Source organism: Phyllosticta citriasiana (genome assembly GCF_038021145.1).
Source record: "Phyllosticta citriasiana strain CBS 120426 chromosome Unknown IWZ02scaffold_4, whole genome shotgun sequence".
Lineage (NCBI taxonomy): Eukaryota > Fungi > Ascomycota > Dothideomycetes > Botryosphaeriales > Phyllostictaceae > Phyllosticta > Phyllosticta citriasiana.
Window position 1 is genome coordinate 2,158,103 of NW_027117281.1, and position 18,196 is coordinate 2,176,298.

Here is an 18,196-nt window from a genome sequence, read left to right on the forward strand (position 1 = left end):
GCTCCGATTGGGAACGGTTGGTGTTTTACGGAGCAAGCTTCGACTTCCCCCTCTTCTTGCTCCTTGCAGGCTGCGACGCGAGAATGGCATCAAACGTCTTTGTCGGGTCGTTGTTGTGGACGCTGGTCGGCCGGGGCATTTCGCCCGTCGGCGACACGCCTTGCGGCAGCGGCAGCGCCTCGAGCCCAATCATGACGCTCTGGCGCACCTCGCTGCGGCGGCTGCTAGCTACAGAACGGGGCCTGGGGACGGCGCCGGGAATGCCGGGCGGCGGGGGCAAGTCTTCAAACGTGTCCTCGGCCTCTTGGGAAGCAGGCGCGATGTCCTGGTCGGCGCTCCACTTGGCCGCCATTTCCCAGCAGTGGCTGCGGCGGTACACGCCCTCGACGCCGTGCTCAACCAGGTCGGACGGCAGAGAGACGACGCCCGAGCCGCCGGCTGTGCTGTACCAGTGGCGCTGTTGGTTCTTGACGTCCCGAGCCCACGGCACGCCCGAGCGCGGAGGCTCACAGAGGAAGTACTCGACGCCGGCAGTCCACTGGACGCCAGGAGCGTCGACAACCAACATGGGCATGGACTGCATGACTGCGTACATGAAGAGCCAGTGGCCGACGCGTTGGTCACGAATCTCCTCGGTGCTCTTGCGATGCGCTGCAGTCTTCTCCAGCTGGCGGAAAAAGTCCAAGAAGGGGTTGGACGCTTCGGCGTCTTCGTTGTGAGACTTTTTGAGGAGGAGCGAAATCTCGTCGTCCTTGAGGCCCTTCTTCCGAGCCTTGGCGTCCTTCTTCTCGTCCTTGCCGTACTCGGCGCGAGTGTGGGAGAGGTCGGGGAGAATGCAGCAGTCAAAGGGGATAGGGGGCTGAAACGGCGGGACACTGCGGTCGTACTCGCTAAGTACCTTGCGCAGAGCCTTATGAATGGGGTCGGTGCCAGCTTGGACCTCTTCGTCTTCGTTATCGGCGTCAAAAGTACGTGTCGTTAGGCTTTCTCGGTCGACAAGGAGGTCGTACAGGCCCGAAAAGTCGTGGTACATATCTTGCAGGACGATCCGGTTCAGACCGTCGGTTTGCAGCGTGTTCTTTTTGTTGTTTGCTTTGGGCGGCCATGAGCCGTACTTGGTCTTGTAGTAGTTTATAATGTGCTTGCGAATAGCCATAAAGGACGCCTTCCATGCTTCGAATCGAATGGTCTTGCGCTCCTCTGAAGTCTTGCTGTTCATGATGCCGGAAAAGACGCCGGGAAATTCAAATTCAATCAAGCGGGTCGTAAAGTTTCTTTGCCGAATCTCAAGATCCATCGAGGCCCGCTCCATGCGGTCGCGGGTGTTTTTGCTGATGAACTCAAACTTGGGCGTTCTAAAGTTCTTTATCTGCTCATACTTGCCGACGGCGTGGACGAATGACTCATTGTACAGCATCACCGAACGCATGCGTTCGCCGAGGACGACGCCCTCGATGGTCTTTTCAGTGCTCGTCCTGACGTCGGCCAGGTGCAGCTCATCCACGTAGCTGTCAAAACTGGAGGCAGCAATCTCACCAAAGGTTGAGCCGTCCAAGTTGGAGAATTCGTAATACTTGAGGATCTCGGACACTTGCATAAAAATGTTGAAGATGCTTTGACGCTTGGGCGTGGCGACCAAAGACTGGCCAACCAAAAAGGCAAACATGTTACGAGTAGCCACAAGAGTGTCAACGTCTTCTGGAGTACACGGCATTGGAATGCCCGTAGCAGTAGGAACAGCTCCATCGGTGCTCAACTTGAGCGGCAGGTACAGGGCGATTTCAGTTTGCTCATGAGGCAGCTCCAGAGAGTCGTTCATTAGCTCCCTGGAAGCCTTGGAGCTCATTTCCTCGCTGTCCAACTCCGAGGGGCGAGGAGTTGCCGGCGAGACGGGAGAAATGTTTGGCTCGCCCGCACTTGCATTCTCGTCGGCCGGCTCGTAGTGCGACCTTGGCGGCGCGGCAGCTATGGCATTGCTGTAGATGCCGCCATAGGCTAGCTGCGTAAGGACCGTCGACGAGGCGTAGATGGTGGACTCGACCCGGAACGAGGCGCCCTTTCCGGAGGTGCGCGGAAAGAGGTAGACGTAAGTGTCACCGAGCTCGTCCCACAGCTCGGATATTTTGTCGCCGTTCTGCAACGCCGCAACGCTGTACTCGGGCTTCCCCTCGTGGCCAACGATCCAGGCCTGAGGCCCCGAAGCCTCGACATGGCTCTTCCTGCTGGGCTTGCCAAATATACTCCTGCGTTTGAGCTTGCCGGGGCTGCCGGGGGCGAGCATGCCATCGCTTGGGACGTCGAGGAACGAAGATTCGGGCCGGGCCGCCGAGGCTTGGCTGCCCGGTCTTAACGAGTTGCGCGAGGAGCTGCGAGAAAAGGAGTCGACGCGGACGGGTGGCGGTAGGGGGAGGTCTTCACCATCGTCCGTGGGCGAGGAGAGGGCGGTCGACTTGCGGCTGATGTTGGAGGGAATAGGCGGGACAGGAGGTTGGTCAGGGTCGCTGGCTCTTGGGTGTGCGGAAACAGAGCGATCGCGGCTTTGAGATCTGCTCAGCCTTTTTGACAGCGACAGTCGTCGGCCTCGGTTGGCCGGGAGCTGGGGACTGTTGGGCGAGAGAGATTTGGAGTCCTCCTTGGGCGGCTCCTCGGACAGGTTGAGCGAGGAAAAGTTGAATAGGGAGGTGAGGCGCTTGGCGGTAGAGGAGGCCATGGTTTAGATTTGGGGGAGGGGTGGGTGAATGGAGATTGCCGTGCGCCGCGACAAGGCAACGAGGCTCTACGGCAGGAGCGAGGAGAGGGAGGAGGATTCGAGTATTTGCGGGCCAGGACAGGAGGAGGATGGTCAGAGGGAGAGATGGTTGAGAAAGAGCGGGCGATGGCGCAAAAGGGCGATGGCGGAGGGGACAGCGGGTGTTTCGGGGCGCGGGAGCAAGAGGGAGCGAAGGGCAGAAGGGCAAAAAAAAAAAAAAAAAAAAAAATTAAAAGGGCCACACCTGGAGGCAGTGTTAAATTTCAAGGGACCTGTCAGAGCATCCTTCAGGGCCGTCTCTCTCTTGCGCAGTTGAGGCGTCTGGGGTGGCTTAGTTCGGGCGGGATGCAGACGACGAGGCTTCACGGAGGGCGACGATTGGTCTCTGCTGGTTTCGCGCAGCAGGGCCATGAATCGCCGCCCGCCAGCCCGCTCGTATAGCGATCTGCTGCCACCGGACCCTTCATGTTGAAGTGTCGTCACGGCCTGACATCATCAACGCGGGATCGAGGATGCATGTGGAAAACGAGAGGACCTGAGCAGCAGGAACCGCAAGAGAGGCCCGCAGTCCGAAGCTCCCGCTCACAACCAAAAGTCCAGTACCACCCGACGTACCATGTGGTCCAAAAATATACCGACCTGGTTTATCGATAACTCCACCGCAGCCGAGCCACGAGCCTTGCCTCCTTGTGGGTACATTACATGCATTGTGCAACCCCGTCGTCACTTTGCTGACCTCAAAGGCGACATTGGTTCAAGACTGCAGGTGGAGGCGTCGAGACTCATTAAGCTCACCAAAGTAACGCGGGAGCTTCCCGCCTCCACCAAGCCTTTTTGTTTGTTTTTATTCTTTTTCGCGTTTGGCTTTTTGGATTCCCGTGTGCCACTGCCAGGGATAAGTGACGGGCCATCTCAGCCCTGCATCGATGACAAAAGGCCCCTGGGCCCCCAAAAGTCTCCTACCGGCATTGCCGCTGATCAAGATCAGACCATGCCGCATGCAAGCAAGCTCCGAAGAATCCGAGCAACTAACACTGGACCTCTCGTCTCGGTGACTACTTGCTCCGCATGGCCCTCACAATGATAATCCCATCATGTTGGCGACTCTTCCCCTTCCCCCTATCTGCACACCGTAGGCTGTTCCTCGGCTGCATTCAGGCCTGCGGGCGGGGGATCGAGCGAGACGACGTGGGCCCGCGCACCGCAGCCGCCTCCCGCCGGGCGCTGGGCCTCCGCTGGCGAGCACCAACCGAGACATGGCCGCCTCTGCTGTTTGTCCGGCGCTGACGACACAAGAGCTGGCGGCGTAGCACAAGGGAATCGCTGAAAATTCCACCTCACCGTACCTCCTCCGCACCCGGGGACATCATGTCGTCGTCGTCGTCGTCGTCGTCGTCGTCGTCGTCCAAGCCTCTCATCAACCTCCTGCGTGGCTGGCCCAGCACTTCGCTGCTGCCGGCCAGCCTTCTCAAGCGGGCCGCAGACACTGCTCTTACAACGCCCTCTATTTCCCACCTCGGCCTGTTGTATGGCCCGGATCCAGGCCATCCGCATCTTCGCAAATCTGTAGCTGCCTGGCTGACTGACTTTTACCAACCCCGGCAACCTGTCCGAGACGACCGGATCTGCATTTCTGGTGGAGCCTCCCAGAACCTAGGATGTCTTCTCCAGGTATTCACCGATCCAGTGTATACCCGGGCCATTTGGATCAGCTCGCCGGCCTATATGCTGGCGTTTCGCATCTTTGAGGATGCCGGTTTTAATGGAAAGCTGCGCTCTGTCCCCGAGGACGGCGCGGGCATGGACGTCCGATTCCTGCGGCGCGAGATTGGAAAGACGGCCGATCAAGAGCAGAATCGAGGGGACCGTGACCTCCCGCCGGTAGGACGCCACCTACCGTGACCTCTGTGTCGCCAAGCATCATTTTAAACACAGATTGTTGACGCCATGCGCTCGCCAGATGCTGAAACCAAGAAGGCCGTGGTCCAAGATCTACCGCCATGTAATCTACGTCGTGCCAAACCACTCGAACCCGAGCAGTGTGTCCATGTCGCTGGAGCGGCGTCAGCAGCTTGTGCGCCTGGCACGGGACTTTGACTGTCTCGTCATTTGTGACGACGTCTATGACTTTCTCCAATGGCCGGCTGCCAGCGCACCGGGGCCAGGTCATTCGGACCCGAGGCGGTGCAGTCTGCCCCGGATCGTGGACATTGATCGTTTTCTCGATGGCGGGGCTGAAAGGCCTGGAAGCGACGGATTTGGCAATGTAGCTAGCAATGGCTCATTCAGCAAGATTTGCGGCCCGGGTCTGCGGACCGGATGGCTCGAAGGGACTCGGAAGCTGGCGCACGGCGTTTCGCAGGCTGGCACTACGCGGTCTGGCGGTGCGCCATCGCAGCTCACATCGACCTACATGTCGCTGCTTTTGGAATGGGGCGAGCTCCAGCAGCACGTCTACGGTACTCTGCAGCCGGCTCTAGCCGCAAGGTATCGAACCATGGTGTCTGCGATCGAGAAGCACCTTGTACCGCTGGGAGTGACATTTGGCCGACCGGGTGGAGAGTTCGCTGGCGGGTACTTTGTGTGGCTGTCTCTGCCGGCGCCGCTCACGGGCGTCGAGGTGGCACGGATTGCGCGGGAGGAGCAGAAGCTGATTGTCGCAGAGGGCCAGATGTTTGAAGTCCCGGGTGACTCGACGCAAATCAAATTTCCTCGTGACGTGCGCGTTTGCTTTGCGTGGGAACCCGAGGACATACTTGAGCAGGGCATCCAACGGCTGGGACAGGTCATCCAACAGGTGCAAAGGCGTGGGAAAATGCTCAGCAGCAGCGACGGGATACAACGTGCGACGGACGAGGAGGGCCAAAAGGAGACTGGCGACGGCCAAGACGGCGCGAATTACTGGTGAAGCGGGCAAGGGCCCATTGCAGTCAGTCACAGTCACGGTGGTGGATTTGAGGCATCATGAGGTTGGCGACCCCGGTTCTGGAAGCAGGTGCAACCTGGAAAGCTGTGGGGAAGAGGGGGGGGGGGGGGGGGGGCGGGAAACCAGTCAAGAGTCAGGGTGGGAGAGCACGAGGGCTGATGCGGACCTATGGACGAGACTTGCATGATGCAGCTGAGATGGGCATGGAGCAAGGCAAGGCAAAGCAGAGCAGAGCAGCGCAAAGCGAAGCAAAGCGAAGCAAAGCGAAGCAAAGCAAAGCAAAGCAGAGAAAAAAAAAAAAAAAAAAACAAAAGGCAAACACGTCGGCAACCAACCAAGTCTTCATCACCTTGTGCGGCTGTGCGACGCGGCGCAAAGTGGCTTGAGGACCGGGACGTGGTGGGGGGGGGGGGGGGGGGGACGCCGGATGGGGAAGGAGCAGGGGACGTCTGGGAGTTCCGTCGGTTGGTTCAGTCCAATTCTGTTCAGTCCAGTCGGGTCCCATGTGATGGCGTCATGGGTTTCGGGGCTTAGCAGCTCGTGATATACAACCTACCCTATCCATGAAGGAACCAAGGGAAGCTCAAGTAAACAAACGGCGTATTATTCTGCAACAGTTGCTAGGCTGCGACCAGCTACCAGCTCCTGCTGCTAGCGCCGGCAAGCTTGGAGCCTTGCGCTGGCAGGTCGAGATGCGGGTGGGCGGCGCCACGTTTGCAGACACACACATACCTAGGAACCTCTTTTTTTTTTTTTTTTTTTTTTTTTTTTTTCCCTTCGTTGGTCAGTTGGTTGGTCCATCTCGTCCAGCACAATTTCTGGTGCATGACGGATCAGAAGGCAAATTAAAATTTTTGGCCACGGGCCGCACCTTGCGGCTTGACGCGCCGAGCAAGCGGGCCCGGGGGGGGATCCCCTGACAACAAACCGACATCAACGACGACGTCCTCGCAAGGTCTCAATGGCGGCCGAGCAGCAGTAGCGCAGACGCATGTACTGAACTGTACTGTACCTGTACCTGTACCTGTACCTGTACCTCTGGACAACCCACCCTAAGGTCTGTGTATAGGCGCGCGCTCAGTGGTCCGTCGGTGGGCAGCCAATGGCAGGTCAGCGCCGCGGGTTCCTGAGACGAGCCTTGGCCCAAAGTGGTACCTCTGGTTTCGGGTCCGTGGCTTACGTCCAGCGACTTCTGCACATCTCCATCCCGTCGACTGCGCACCATCGAGAAGCAATTCTCCCTCGCCCAGAGCTGGAATGTTTCATGGTGCGCACGGAGAGCAGAACCCAGTAGCGCAGCGGTGTGGTAGCGCAGCCAAACGGCCTTCATTCCTCTCGCCTGCTCCTTGCTGCTGCTCTGCTCTAGCTGCGGTAGTGCTCAGCTGGCCCTCTTCCCTCGCCGCCGCCGCCGCCGCCGCCATGGCCATGGCCATGACGAAGCTGGCGCCGGCCACGAGGCTGCCCGTCATGTGTAGAGATAATATTGAAGAAAAGAGGCCAGGCCACAGCGGTATCCACGGTATAAATGGCGCCGTCGCGGCGGCTAGAGCGACGGCGGCGCCAACGGTATCCGGGCTCTGCATCAAAGCCGAATCAGAATCAGGGCCAGCTGTGGTGAGTGGGAAATGCCTGTTTCATGTTTCTGCTCCATCTTCAATAGTCGCTGGCCGCTATAAAAAAAATATCACCCCCGCCGCTCCTACTACCAATTCCTTCCACTCGTCCTCCTTCTTTCTTTATCCCACCCGAGTCGAGTGCTAGTCACCGCGCCTACTTTCATTTCTGTCCACCATCTCGCGGCTCGGCTCGGCCTTTCACACTTTACCCTTCCTGCGGCCTTCAACTGGTTGCATTGTCCCTCATTGTCCATTGTCACAGCCGACGCCAAAATAAAGCTTGCTGGCCTGCCAACCTCCTCCAGCACGCGTCTGCATTCCTCCCGCTTCGAAAATCTCGTCGACTTTTCTTTCCTGACACCTCTCCACATTCTACTCCAGCCTCTTTGCGACCGTCCCTCTCTACGGTCCACCCTGACAGTGCGGGCCACTGATTCGCCTCTACAAAACAGTCCTTACCACCCTCTTCTCTCAACTCAACTCTCGACAGAAGCAGGACCTTCATCATGATCTCCCTCGGCTCCCTGGCCGTTACCCTGGCCCTCCACCTCCTCTCGCTGCCCGCAGCCGCTGCTCCTGCCCCCGTCGCTGACCCACAACTCGACGTTGGTCTGTCGGCCCTGGGCGCCTCCATCTCGCTGGGCGTTTCCTCCTCCTCCTCCTCCGCCGCCACGGCGGCCGCTTCGTCCTCCTACTGGGTCGCCAACATTGAGCGCCAGGGCGTCGTTGCCTATGGTGCTTCTGCCGACTACACCATTTTCCGCAACGTCAAGGACTTTGGTGCCAAGGGCGACGGCTCTACCGACGACACTGCCGCCATCAACCAGGCCATCAGCTCTGGTGGCCGTTGCGGCAAGAACTGCGACTCGACTACTGTGAAGCCCGCCATCATCTACTTCCCTGCAGGGTCAGCACCATTCCTTCAGCTTTCTTGTACCCTTTTTTTTTTTTTTTTTTTTTTCCTGACTTGCAAACAGAACCTACGTCGTCAGCAAGCCCATCATCCAGTACTACTACACGCAGATTGTTGGCGATGCCACCAACCTGCCTGTCCTCAAGGCTGCCGCTGGCTTCACCGGCATGGCCGTCATCGACTCTGACCCTTACGAAGACAGTGGTGCCAACTGGTACACCAACCAGAACAACTTCTTCCGCCAGATTCGCAACTTGGTCATTGACCTCACAGCCATGCCCTCCTCTTCCGGTGCCGGTATCCACTGGCAGGTTGCCCAGGCCACCAGCTTGCAAAACCTTCGCTTCGAAATGGTTAAAGGTGGTACCAGCAACAAGCAACAGGGCATCTTCATGGACAATGGCTCTGGTGGCTTCATGGTTGACCTTACCTTCAACGGCGGAAACATTGGCGCATTCCTCGGCAGCCAACAATTTACCACGCGCAACCTGACCTTCAACGACTGCAACACGGCCATTTTCATGAACTGGAATTGGGGCTGGACCTTCAAGGGCGTCAGCGTCAACAACTGCGGTGTTGGCATCGACATGGCCAACGGCCCCTCGAACCAGACTGTCGGCTCGGTGCTCGTTCTCGACAGCGTCATCTCGGCAACCCTTGGCGTCAATGCTTCCTTCAGCAAGACTGGCAACGTCCCTGTTACCGGTGGCTCTCTCTGGCTCGACAATGTTGACTTTACTGGCTCCAAGACTGCTGTTGTTTCCCAGGGTGAGACCGTCTTGGCCGGCGGTTCGCGAGTTCAGACATGGGCCCAAGGTCGTTCGTACACTGGAAGCAAGGGTTCCGTTGTGCAGGGGCCCGTGACTGTTTCGAAGCCGGCCGAGCTGCTCAACAGCGCTGGTTACGTGTTTGCCAAGGAGAAGCCGCAGTACGAGGGCACCCCCGTCAGCTCGTTCGTCAGCATCAAGTCCAAGGGCGCAAAGGGCGACGGCTCTACCGACGACACTGCCGCCATCCAAGCCGCCCTCGACTCGCTTACCGCCGACCAGATTCTCTACTTTGACCATGGCGCGTACGTCGTCACCGACACCATCAAGGTGCCCGGCTCCAAGACGATCCGCATCACGGGCGAAATCTGGCCTCTGATCATGGCCAAGGGCTTCTCGGACCAAAACAACCCCAAGCCCGTTTTCCAAATCGGCGAGGCTGGTGACAACGGTCTCGTTGAAATCAGCGACATGATCTTCGAGACCTTGGGCCCTGCCCCTGGCGCAATCCTCATGCAGTGGAACGTTGCTTCGCAAACAAAGGGCGCGAGCGGAATCTGGGACGTGCACTTCCGCGTTGGTGGATCCGCAGGCACCAAACTCCAGTCTGACACTTGCGCCAAGAACCCCAACGCGACACACAGCGCCAGCGAGGATTGCGTTGGCGCCTTCTTGTTGTTCCACGCAACCGCAGAGTCGTCGCCGTACGTCGAGAACTCTTGGTTCTGGGTTGCTGACCACGAGCTCGACCTCTCCGACCACAATCAGATTGACCTTTACAACGGCCGCGGTGTCCTCATCGAGTCGACCAAGGGCGCCTGGTTGTACGGAACCGCTTCCGAGCACAATGTCCTCTACAACTACCAGCTCGTCAACGCCTCCAACGTCTTCATGGGCTTGATCCAGACCGAGACGCCCTACTTCCAGTCAAACCCTGATGCCACGACGCCCTTCACCTCGCAGGCCGCGTGGTCCGACCCTGAATTTTCGGGCGACAAGCTGGCCAAGAAGGCGTGGGGCCTGCGCATCATCGACTCCAGCGACGTCATGATCTACGGCGGTGGCCTGTACAGCTTCTTCGAGAACTACAACCAGGACTGCCTGGCGACGCAGAGCTGCCAAACCGACATGATTTCGCTCGAGGGCACCAACTCCAACATCATCATGTCGACCATCAGCACCAAGGCTGCCGTCAACATGATTACGGTCGAGGGCAACGGCGTCGTCCTAGACAAGGACAACCGCAACAACTTTTGCGCCAACATTGTCCAGTACAGCCTCTCATAGGGCTGACCAGTGCGCGGAGTCACTGTTTCGTCTTTTTGCGTTTTTTTCTTTTCTTCTATGCATATTTTTAGATTACCCGTATTCGAGTGTGCCACAGAGCCCTTCCTTTGCTTGCCTCTTTTGGGGTGGCGCTGGAGGAGGATCTGCGGTGCACAGGGTCAGCGCGCCACACCACACTACCGCCACTTGGCAAAATGCTGACTCTGTTTATGATGAATTCTTCCCATTTCTTCTCTTTCTCAAACCCAAGTGCCACATGTCATCATCCATCGCCGAATACTACTACTCTCTCACATGCATTTACTCTTCTTCTTGCACACGCCCTTTTTTCCCTTGCCTTTTCCATCATGATGACGAATGCGCTTGTTTTTTCCCAACCAGTTTTGGCATTTTCCGAGAGTCTTGGTAGGGATTCGGATCCGTTGGCTCGCCAATTGTATCACAAGCACCACCACCACCACCACAACCACCTGTTTTCCTTAGCCTTCTTTTTCTCTCGTGGTCCGGTGCGTCACACGGCATTACAAGAAGACGAAGAAGGAGAAGAGGCAGTCACCACCAGCACCAGCAGCATATCATGTCACCTACAGCACAGAGCACAAGCACAGATGGGAGGCACAGCATGGCATGGCACGAGCACAGGCAGGCAGGCGCGCGGCTAGAGGAACGGAGAAATTTGGGTGGCAGGGGGGCGAACCGGACGAGCGACAGAGCGAGTGAGCGAGCGAGGGCGGGAGGCGCAGCAAGCGAGCAAGTAGGCGGAGGGCGTGCGTGCGTGCCATGTCAGTCGAAGACTAACTGCTCACGCATCTTCTTCCTTCGTCCTGTCTTGTGTCTCTGTCCTCCTCCTCACCGTCTACTTCTGCTTCCGCTTCCGCTTCCGCCTCTCTGTCTGATGGCATGGCATGGAATGGGAGGCTTCCTCGTTGATGTTGTCATCACCGTCGTCGTCGTTGTTGTTTTAAGAATTTGAATTGAATTGAATCGAGTTGTGTTGTATTGTGTAGTCGCATGTATGCTTGCTTGCTTGCTTGCTTGCATGCATCCTAGTGGAATATCTTACCAGTATCTAAATTGTCGTGTGTCTATCTGCCTCCTCTTTGCCTCGCCTGACCTGACCTTGCCTTGCCTTGTCCTGTCCTGTCGTTGTAGCCGCGTGAGTGTTAGTCCCCAGATACCTTACCTTGCCGCTCACCGCTTACTTGCTTGCTAGCTTGCTTGACACTCTACCCTACTCTACCCTACCCTACCCTTTTCCTTTACTAATCTATATTCCTATATCACTAAATAGTCCTGAGTCCGCACATGAATTTCTAAACTCATGCCCTTCACTCACTACCTCTCTCTCCTCCCCTCCTCACGTCGGTTGATCCTACTTTTCTCACTCTCCCTCCCACCCTTCCTTCTCGCATGACGGACGACGGCCATATACTACCTACCCACGCACGGAACGGACGGAACGGACGGAAAGGATGAAGCGTACGTCGATGTCCTGTCGCCTTCCTACGGTTGGATGTGAGGTGTGCATGTCTACATTAGTGCTGAGTGAGTGTAAGTGTATCTCGCATCCTTCCTTCCTTCCTTCCTTCCTTCCTTCCATCAATGTGCCGCGCCGCCCCCGCATCTATCTATCTATCCTTCCATGTGCCACGCCGCGCCGCCCTGCGTCTGCGTCTACATCTGCGTCTATCTGCTTCAATCTACTGCGTATAATGGCCGGCCGGCTGGCCGGTACGGTGCGTGCCGTGCTTGTGTTGTGTCTATTAATACCTCGGTCGGCACACAAACATGGCGTCATCATCATCATCATCATCAACGTCGTCAACGGAATGGCTACAGTGCAAGTCCGACCCGCAGACGGACGGACGGACGTCGAGACAGACACAGACATGGACAGAGGCATAGATAGAGACACAGACGCAGACGCAGGGACAGACACCTCCTACATCCGCACCTAACCTAACCTAACCAACTAGCAGTGCCAGCGGTAGGTATAGTAGTCTTTTGAGTAATAAGATATGCATCCATTCTAGTGTGGTGTGTGTAGTACAGACTCTATTGCACTTTTTAGGGGTTGGTTGGTTGGTTAGTTGGTTGGTTAATCGGTATTTGATTGATGGGAGGTTAGAGATGGTGCCCCTTTCGTCGCTGTCTCTCCCTCCCTCCCTGCCTACCTATCTACCTACCTGCCTGCCTACCTACCTACTTGTTTCCCCGGGGCCTACATACCTAGGTACCTTTAGTTTATTTCCATTCAGCGCACTAAACAGATGGATAGATGGATGGTTAGATAATTAGACAGTTAGACTTATTTAGCACCTCCCCCTTTCTCCTGCCTCCTCGTGGTATTCTTTTCATAGCAGTACTGGTAGTTTTCCAGGTTCGTTGGTCGACTACACAGGTAGGGCACCATCACCCGCACGTGTCTGATGACTGGCCTGGCCAGCAGTGTTGGATTTATCTATGTAGGTGTGTATCTATTTATTCATCTATTGGTCTATCTTTTCTTTGTTTAGATTCACTTTCTTTCGTTTCTGGACCCAAACACCTAACCCCCCTACCCACACACCCACGTTGCGCGCCGCGCCGCGCCGGCCCTTACCCCTACCTACCTACTCCTCGCTCCCCACCACGCGTCGCCGCGTGCCTTACCAACCAACTCTAGCTCGGTCCCATCCGTCCATTCGCCCACTCACTCTTCTCTCACTTCTTCCGCGCGACCCACAGCGAAGGGCGATACACGCTGCGCAGCATGCTGCGCGGGTTGGAAATATAGCCCGTCTCGACAACGCCCAGGTCGTGCCGCTCGATCACGAAGCCGAGCGCCGACACCAGCGCCGTGACTTCGTCGTCCGACAGCTCGACCGAGCCGCTTTCGCCGATGCCTTGGTGTTCGGGGGGTGGGTTGGAGTGGCTGTGCTGGTGTGATGCCCCCTGATGGTTGTGGCTGTGCCTCTGATTGCCCCCTTGGCCCGGGGCGGCTTGGTCTTCGTTGTTGTTGTTGTTATTGTTCGTTTTCCCCTCGCGCGTGCTTCCTGGCGGGTCGTTTTCAAAGTGCCAGAGCAGCGGGCCCAGGTTGATCCACACGCCGCCGGGCTTCAAACAGTTGCGGATCGCCTCGATGTAGTTGATCAGATTGGGCGCCGTGTCGATGAAGAAGACAGTGGTAACGGCGTCAAACGCCTCGCGCTGCTCCTCGTCGCGGTACAGGACGCAAAAGTCGGCCGCCGCCATGCTGATGCGCTCAAAGGCATGCACCAGCTTGTCCGCGCTGCTCTCGGCCAGCGCCGTGCCCGGTTGGATGTCGGGCACGCGCACGCAGGCCAGCTGGTCCACCCGCGCGGCGTGGTTGCTGAAGCCCAGCGCCCACGGGTAGATGGCGAACTGGTGCGCGCGCTGCGTGTGGTTCAGCACAAACGACGACGCCATGAGCTGATGGTACGAGATCTCGTTGCCCTCGACCGTGAAGCCGGCGCGGCAGATCTCGAGCACCAGCCGCCCCAGCCCCGCGCCCGGCACCAGCACTTTGATGTCGTGACGGTGTGATGCGGGCGTCGAGCTGAACTCGGCTTCGAGCTGCGACAGCACCGGCCCGTAGCACGCCGCGCGCTCGGCTGCCCCCTCGTCGCTCCAGTCTCGCCACATTTGCCGCAGTGTACTGCGCGCCTTGTCCATGTCGTTGGCTGTTGCGGTGCCGCTCCACGGCTTGGGCGCTGTCGTGTCTGCGTTCTGCAGGGCTTCCGGGTCGCCGCCAAAGTTTTGCACCGCGACCCGGTATATCGCCTCGGAGAGATCGGCATTGGCGTCAATGGCGTCGTCGACGGCGTCTAGGGTCGAGAGGACGGAAAACGGAGGCTGGGACAGGAGCGTCCAGTGCGAGGAGGGTAGCGCGTAAAACGATGCTCTGCGAAGATGCGTGGTGTTGTAGTGGGCTACGTGACGGTAGGTCCTGTAGGACCATTAGCTGGATTCTGGCCGGGGACTGACAGAGTTGGATCGTAGATTTGACAATGGAGCTGGGCATCGTGGAAAACTTCCAGATGTGGAAATGTATGGGTTGAAAGAAGATGCGAACAAAGACATACTTAAAGGAATCCAATGCCGCGTAGACAACGCGCTGTTCTTCGGCATCCGAGGCTGGATCGAAAGAGCCTCCCCATTCTTCTGTGCCACCATGGCCATGGTACTCGTGCTCGTGCTCGTGCTCGTGTTCCATGGATGCCATAATGAAGGACCGAAAATCAAAAGGCGGAGATGAGTGAATGAGTGACGGCGAAGATGCAGCAGTTCTGGCGGAGAAATGAAGTAAACGACGGCAAGCGATCAGCTGAACGAAGCAGACATGACGCTCTTTCAAGAAGACGCCTTGGTCTCAAACTGACGGGCGCGTGTTTGCTCTCAAGTTGGTGTTGGGGATTTTGTTCGACAAGGCGGCACGGCGCGTTGCGTTGCGCACTGGCGTCATATTCTCCGCAACCTTGTCGCCGATCATTGCGGGCAAACAGTTCCAGCTCTACCTCACCTCAGCTGCACTGCAGTACCTTTCCGAGACATCAACTCCTCACACCATGTCCGCTGCAACAGAAGCCATCGCAAATGGCACGACGCCGCCGGGCGTCGCAGCCATCAAGCCCATCCAGCTGTCCTTCCCGCTCCCGCGCGCCTCCAACACGCGCATCAACATGCACCTGACCATCCAATCGACCGCGCTGCTCCTCTTCGTCACAACCACCTCTCCCGAACACGACGCCGGCGCCACCGCGCCAATGGGCAGCTTCGTCTACGCCATGCCGTCAAACGTAAGCCTCAACTCCTCAAACAAACATGGCCCCCTAGTCGACAAGCAAACCGCGCAACAGCAGCATCTAACCACGACCCCCGCAGACACAGACTACTAGTTCAACGACGACATCCTCCTCGCAACAACCCATAAGCACGCCGCTCTACGTCCAAGCCCCGACTCTCGACCTCGCCACGCGGCTCGCGCGCATACTGGCACGGAAGAGCGGGCGCCCGACCTACGTCGGCAACTCGACGTCGTTTGCGAGCGCCGGGCTGGGCGGCAGCGTCGAGGAGGAAATGGAAGGGCTGGCACGCGTGGTCGAGGTTGTGATGGGAGAGCTGGAGCGAGTGGATAGGGAGAGCAGAAGTGTGGATGCGGCGAGATGAAAAGTCAGAGAAGCAAAGGCCGAGAGTGATGTAGGAGGTAGGAAACCTCACGGGGAAGAGCAGTCGAAGCAGCTCTGCTGGCTGTGCATACTTCCCGGGGCGTAACAACACAAGGAGCGGCAAATTTCAAGGGGGCAGAATGTCAGCAGCAGGTTGCGAGTTGATCTCCATATCTCTGCTACATCGTTCCCCACGCGCTCGGCCTTGCCTTGGGCAGGTACGGACCGTACCGATTCCCGAACCACAGAGCCCGCTGAAAGCCCAGCAGCGCTTCACATATGCAAGACTCATCAAGTCAAGCCCACCCAATCGTCGTCGTATCTCCCGGACTGCCTGGTACCTTAGACCAAGGCAGTGGGTGGCCACGCAGAAACAGAAATCGAGCTCGTCGGAGGCAAAATCAAAACCCTTTCTGTACATCTTGGAGGCAAAAGCTGCACGCTTCCGTGCTCCTGAACGCTCCCAAGAACACTGGCGCAATGGACCCGGAATGCTCACTATCATTTGCCCGTCCAAGGACACGAATGCTCCCCGTTCGCCCAACCTTCTCAGCCAGACTGAGAAGGAAAATCAAGAATATTATTGAATTTTGTACTCCTACCAAATACAACAACGGCGAGGATATCTATCGACCGAGTACATGCACGCTATGCTTGCCCAAGCTTCCTTTCTCTTTTCTCCCCTCCGCACGTTACCAACTGACTGCCATATCCCACGACTGCCACCTCCTCTTTCACCACCATGACCACCACCGCCAAGATCTGTCAATCAATGATGCCAATGTCTTTTGCGGAAAAGCGTACACGAGTTGGAATGCTCCTTGCTCGGCTCAGCAAGAGACATACCAGTGCTCTTGAACGTTCCCGAGCACTCTGGCGCAGATGACTTGGAATACAATCAACGACGCGGCAAATAGCAGTCAGCAGCCAGACGAGTAGGGGTGGGGCCGAGATGCTCCTTGCAAGCACTGTCCGAGGACCTCGACGACGAATAGTGCGATGGTACTCTGTCAGCAGCAGGCCTAGAAGGAGGAGACCTTTCAGTAGTCCGATGAGGTGTGGGATGTTGCTTGGACGAGGCGGTATGGCGTCCACGGGCCTGATCATCGAAGTGATGAGCATTCAGCGACGCGTCCCTACGCAGGCGGACGTCGGAGTTGTCATGACCATATGCGCAACTGCAGGGTTTGAAGCAATCACGTTTCTGGAGTACGGACCAGCACGTGGGCACCATGTGAAGCCAGTTGCCGTGGTGGTTTGGGTAGCTGCAGCGTCGTCCTTTGAAGTATGAGGGGCAGAGATGAAACAACGAGCAGTTTGTTTGGTCGTTGGGTCCCAGCTGGCATGGCCTATTGCGCAAGCTGTCCGCACAAGTGTTTAACAGAAGATCCTTGGTGTCCAGGTCGTCCTCCGATGAGTACATGAAGTTTCCCAAGCTCGAAGCCGTTATCCTCTTGCGCCTTCCCTCCGTGGCCTTGGAGCTTTCGTGCCTTGTTTCTTCCTTGGGCTTTTTGGGGCAAATCCCAGATTTCGGAGTCTCATATGATTCCACAGCCTCCCTAGACCTCTTGAGGCGGTTTTCAGACTTTTCAGGCTTCCCGGTTGTTTCTGCGAGGGCGTCTGCCCGTTTGGCATGAAGGGTAGAATTGGCCTTCTGAAGGCGTTTTTCGGGCTGTCCGGCTGACTCCACAGCTTCCGTAGGCCTCTTGGAGCGGTCCTCAGCCTTCTCGGGCTTCTCTACTGATTGTACGAGACTGTCTGCCCGTTTGGCGTGTGGGGAGGTAGTGCCGTTGTCTTCGCCTTTGTTTGAGTCTTTTCCGTCGACGTCCAGAGGACTGACACTCTCTTGGACCTCAACCTTGATCGCCTGGTTACTAGGAGCTGGCGAATTCGCAGAAGTGTTCGTATCGACTTCTCCGGTGCTGGGAACGGCCGAGGTGGCAATCGCTTGTGCTTCTTGCGGGGCTGTCTGACGGAGTCCAGTCATGCTGGAGGCCAATCCAATACCCAGCACTGGTGCCGGTTGAGGAGATCCAGAAATCTGCGTGGTGATGGAGCCGAAAGTTGCATCAGATTCGACCGACAAAGCGGGAAGCCCACGAGGACCGTCGCGCCGCGTCAGAGCGGCATCGTATCCGCCATGCTGGCCATCCTTGTACCCATCGCGATATCCCTCTCTGTATCCAAGGTAACTTTCACCCGTTGACTTTTGTCCCTCTTGCGACAGCCACTCTGCCCATTTTTCGCCTGCGTTCCAGCCTACGCTGAGTATGTTCTCGATCATCTTCGTGGGCATTTTGCCCTGCACCTGATGGACTCCGAGTCGCTCGAGCTGGCTGATTGCGTGGCTGACGAACTGGGCTTTCACCGCTTTTACCGCATCCTCGTCTAGGCAGTCAGTGTTATCCAATGATTCAGTTGACAGCGGAAGAGGAGACGTACCTTCCATGGTGGTGCTTGCGTTTGTAGCTGCGGTCGCGAGTGAAAGCTTCCTGGACGCGACTGTCGTAGCGAATAATTGCTCCCGGGACGCAGCTGTCGTAGCGAATGGCAGCTCCCAAGGTGCAACCGCAGCGACGCAGTCAGCGGCGTATCCTCTGACTGGGAGGAATCAAAGAGGGAGAGAAATCGAAACCAGAGTTTGCGTCGTAGTTTTCTTGGGTGACGACGATAAGAGTGATGAGGAGTGAAAGCACTCTGAGAGGGAAAGTGAATAGGCGACCATAAGACTGAGCAGCAGGTTTACAACGGATGGCGTGCATGGTGGTCA

General features: G+C 57.3%; 8 protein-coding genes across 8 annotated transcripts; 5 read left to right on the forward strand and 3 right to left on the reverse strand.

Annotated features, from left to right (window-relative positions):
- Positions 1-25: 25 nt before the first annotated feature.
- IWZ02DRAFT_468727 (uncharacterized protein) lies at positions 26-2,710 on the reverse strand (the record flags this gene model as incomplete). Its single annotated transcript, XM_066768652.1, has 2 exons — positions 26-2,331; positions 2,359-2,710. 2 exons carry the CDS (start codon positions 2,708-2,710, stop codon positions 26-28), a joined length of 2,658 nt encoding a protein of 885 aa, XP_066624843.1.
- Positions 2,711-2,978: 268 nt separating this feature from the next.
- On the forward strand, positions 2,979-3,973 carry IWZ02DRAFT_447501 (uncharacterized protein). The gene has a single exon (XM_066767288.1). The coding sequence runs from the start codon at positions 3,366-3,368 to the stop codon at positions 3,831-3,833; it is 468 nt and encodes a 155-aa protein (XP_066624844.1). The 5' UTR covers positions 2,979-3,365; the 3' UTR covers positions 3,834-3,973.
- Positions 3,974-5,775, forward strand: IWZ02DRAFT_447503 (pyridoxal phosphate-dependent transferase). The gene is given in 3 exon segments (XM_066767289.1): positions 3,974-4,119; positions 4,132-4,630; positions 4,710-5,775. Coding segments are annotated over 3 exon segments (1,449 nt in total). The 5' UTR covers positions 3,974-4,117; the 3' UTR covers positions 5,658-5,775.
- Positions 5,776-7,617: 1,842 nt separating this feature from the next.
- Positions 7,618-10,355, forward strand: IWZ02DRAFT_217041 (glycoside hydrolase family 55 protein). Its single transcript, XM_066762763.1, has 2 exons — positions 7,618-8,198; positions 8,269-10,355. The coding sequence occupies exons 1-2, from the start codon at positions 7,798-7,800 to the stop codon at positions 10,256-10,258; spliced, it is 2,391 nt and encodes a 796-aa protein (XP_066624846.1). The 5' UTR covers positions 7,618-7,797; the 3' UTR covers positions 10,259-10,355.
- IWZ02DRAFT_217036 (uncharacterized protein) lies at positions 10,356-11,097 on the forward strand. Its single transcript, XM_066762762.1, has one exon. The coding sequence runs from the start codon at positions 10,453-10,455 to the stop codon at positions 10,918-10,920; it is 468 nt and encodes a 155-aa protein (XP_066624847.1). The 5' UTR covers positions 10,356-10,452; the 3' UTR covers positions 10,921-11,097.
- A 1,584-nt stretch (positions 11,098-12,681) lies between these two features.
- IWZ02DRAFT_474461 (N2227-like protein-domain-containing protein) lies at positions 12,682-14,678 on the reverse strand. Its single transcript, XM_066768997.1, has 2 exons — positions 14,344-14,678; positions 12,682-14,207 (listed from the first exon to the last, which is right to left on the reverse strand). The coding sequence occupies exons 1-2, from the start codon at positions 14,481-14,483 to the stop codon at positions 12,962-12,964; spliced, it is 1,386 nt and encodes a 461-aa protein (XP_066624848.1). The 5' UTR covers positions 14,484-14,678; the 3' UTR covers positions 12,682-12,961.
- A 124-nt stretch (positions 14,679-14,802) lies between these two features.
- IWZ02DRAFT_417072 (uncharacterized protein) lies at positions 14,803-15,427 on the forward strand (the record flags this gene model as incomplete). The annotated part of the gene is made up of 2 exons (XM_066765793.1): positions 14,803-15,050; positions 15,157-15,427. Exons 1-2 carry the CDS (start codon positions 14,827-14,829, stop codon positions 15,425-15,427), a joined length of 495 nt encoding a protein of 164 aa, XP_066624849.1. The 5' UTR covers positions 14,803-14,826.
- Positions 15,428-16,324: 897 nt separating this feature from the next.
- On the reverse strand, positions 16,325-18,188 carry IWZ02DRAFT_431810 (uncharacterized protein; the record flags this gene model as incomplete). Its single annotated transcript, XM_066766184.1, has 3 exons — positions 16,325-17,814; positions 17,869-18,027; positions 18,062-18,188. The coding sequence occupies 3 exons, from the start codon at positions 18,186-18,188 to the stop codon at positions 16,325-16,327; spliced, it is 1,776 nt and encodes a 591-aa protein (XP_066624850.1).
- Positions 18,189-18,196: the final 8 nt, after the last annotated feature.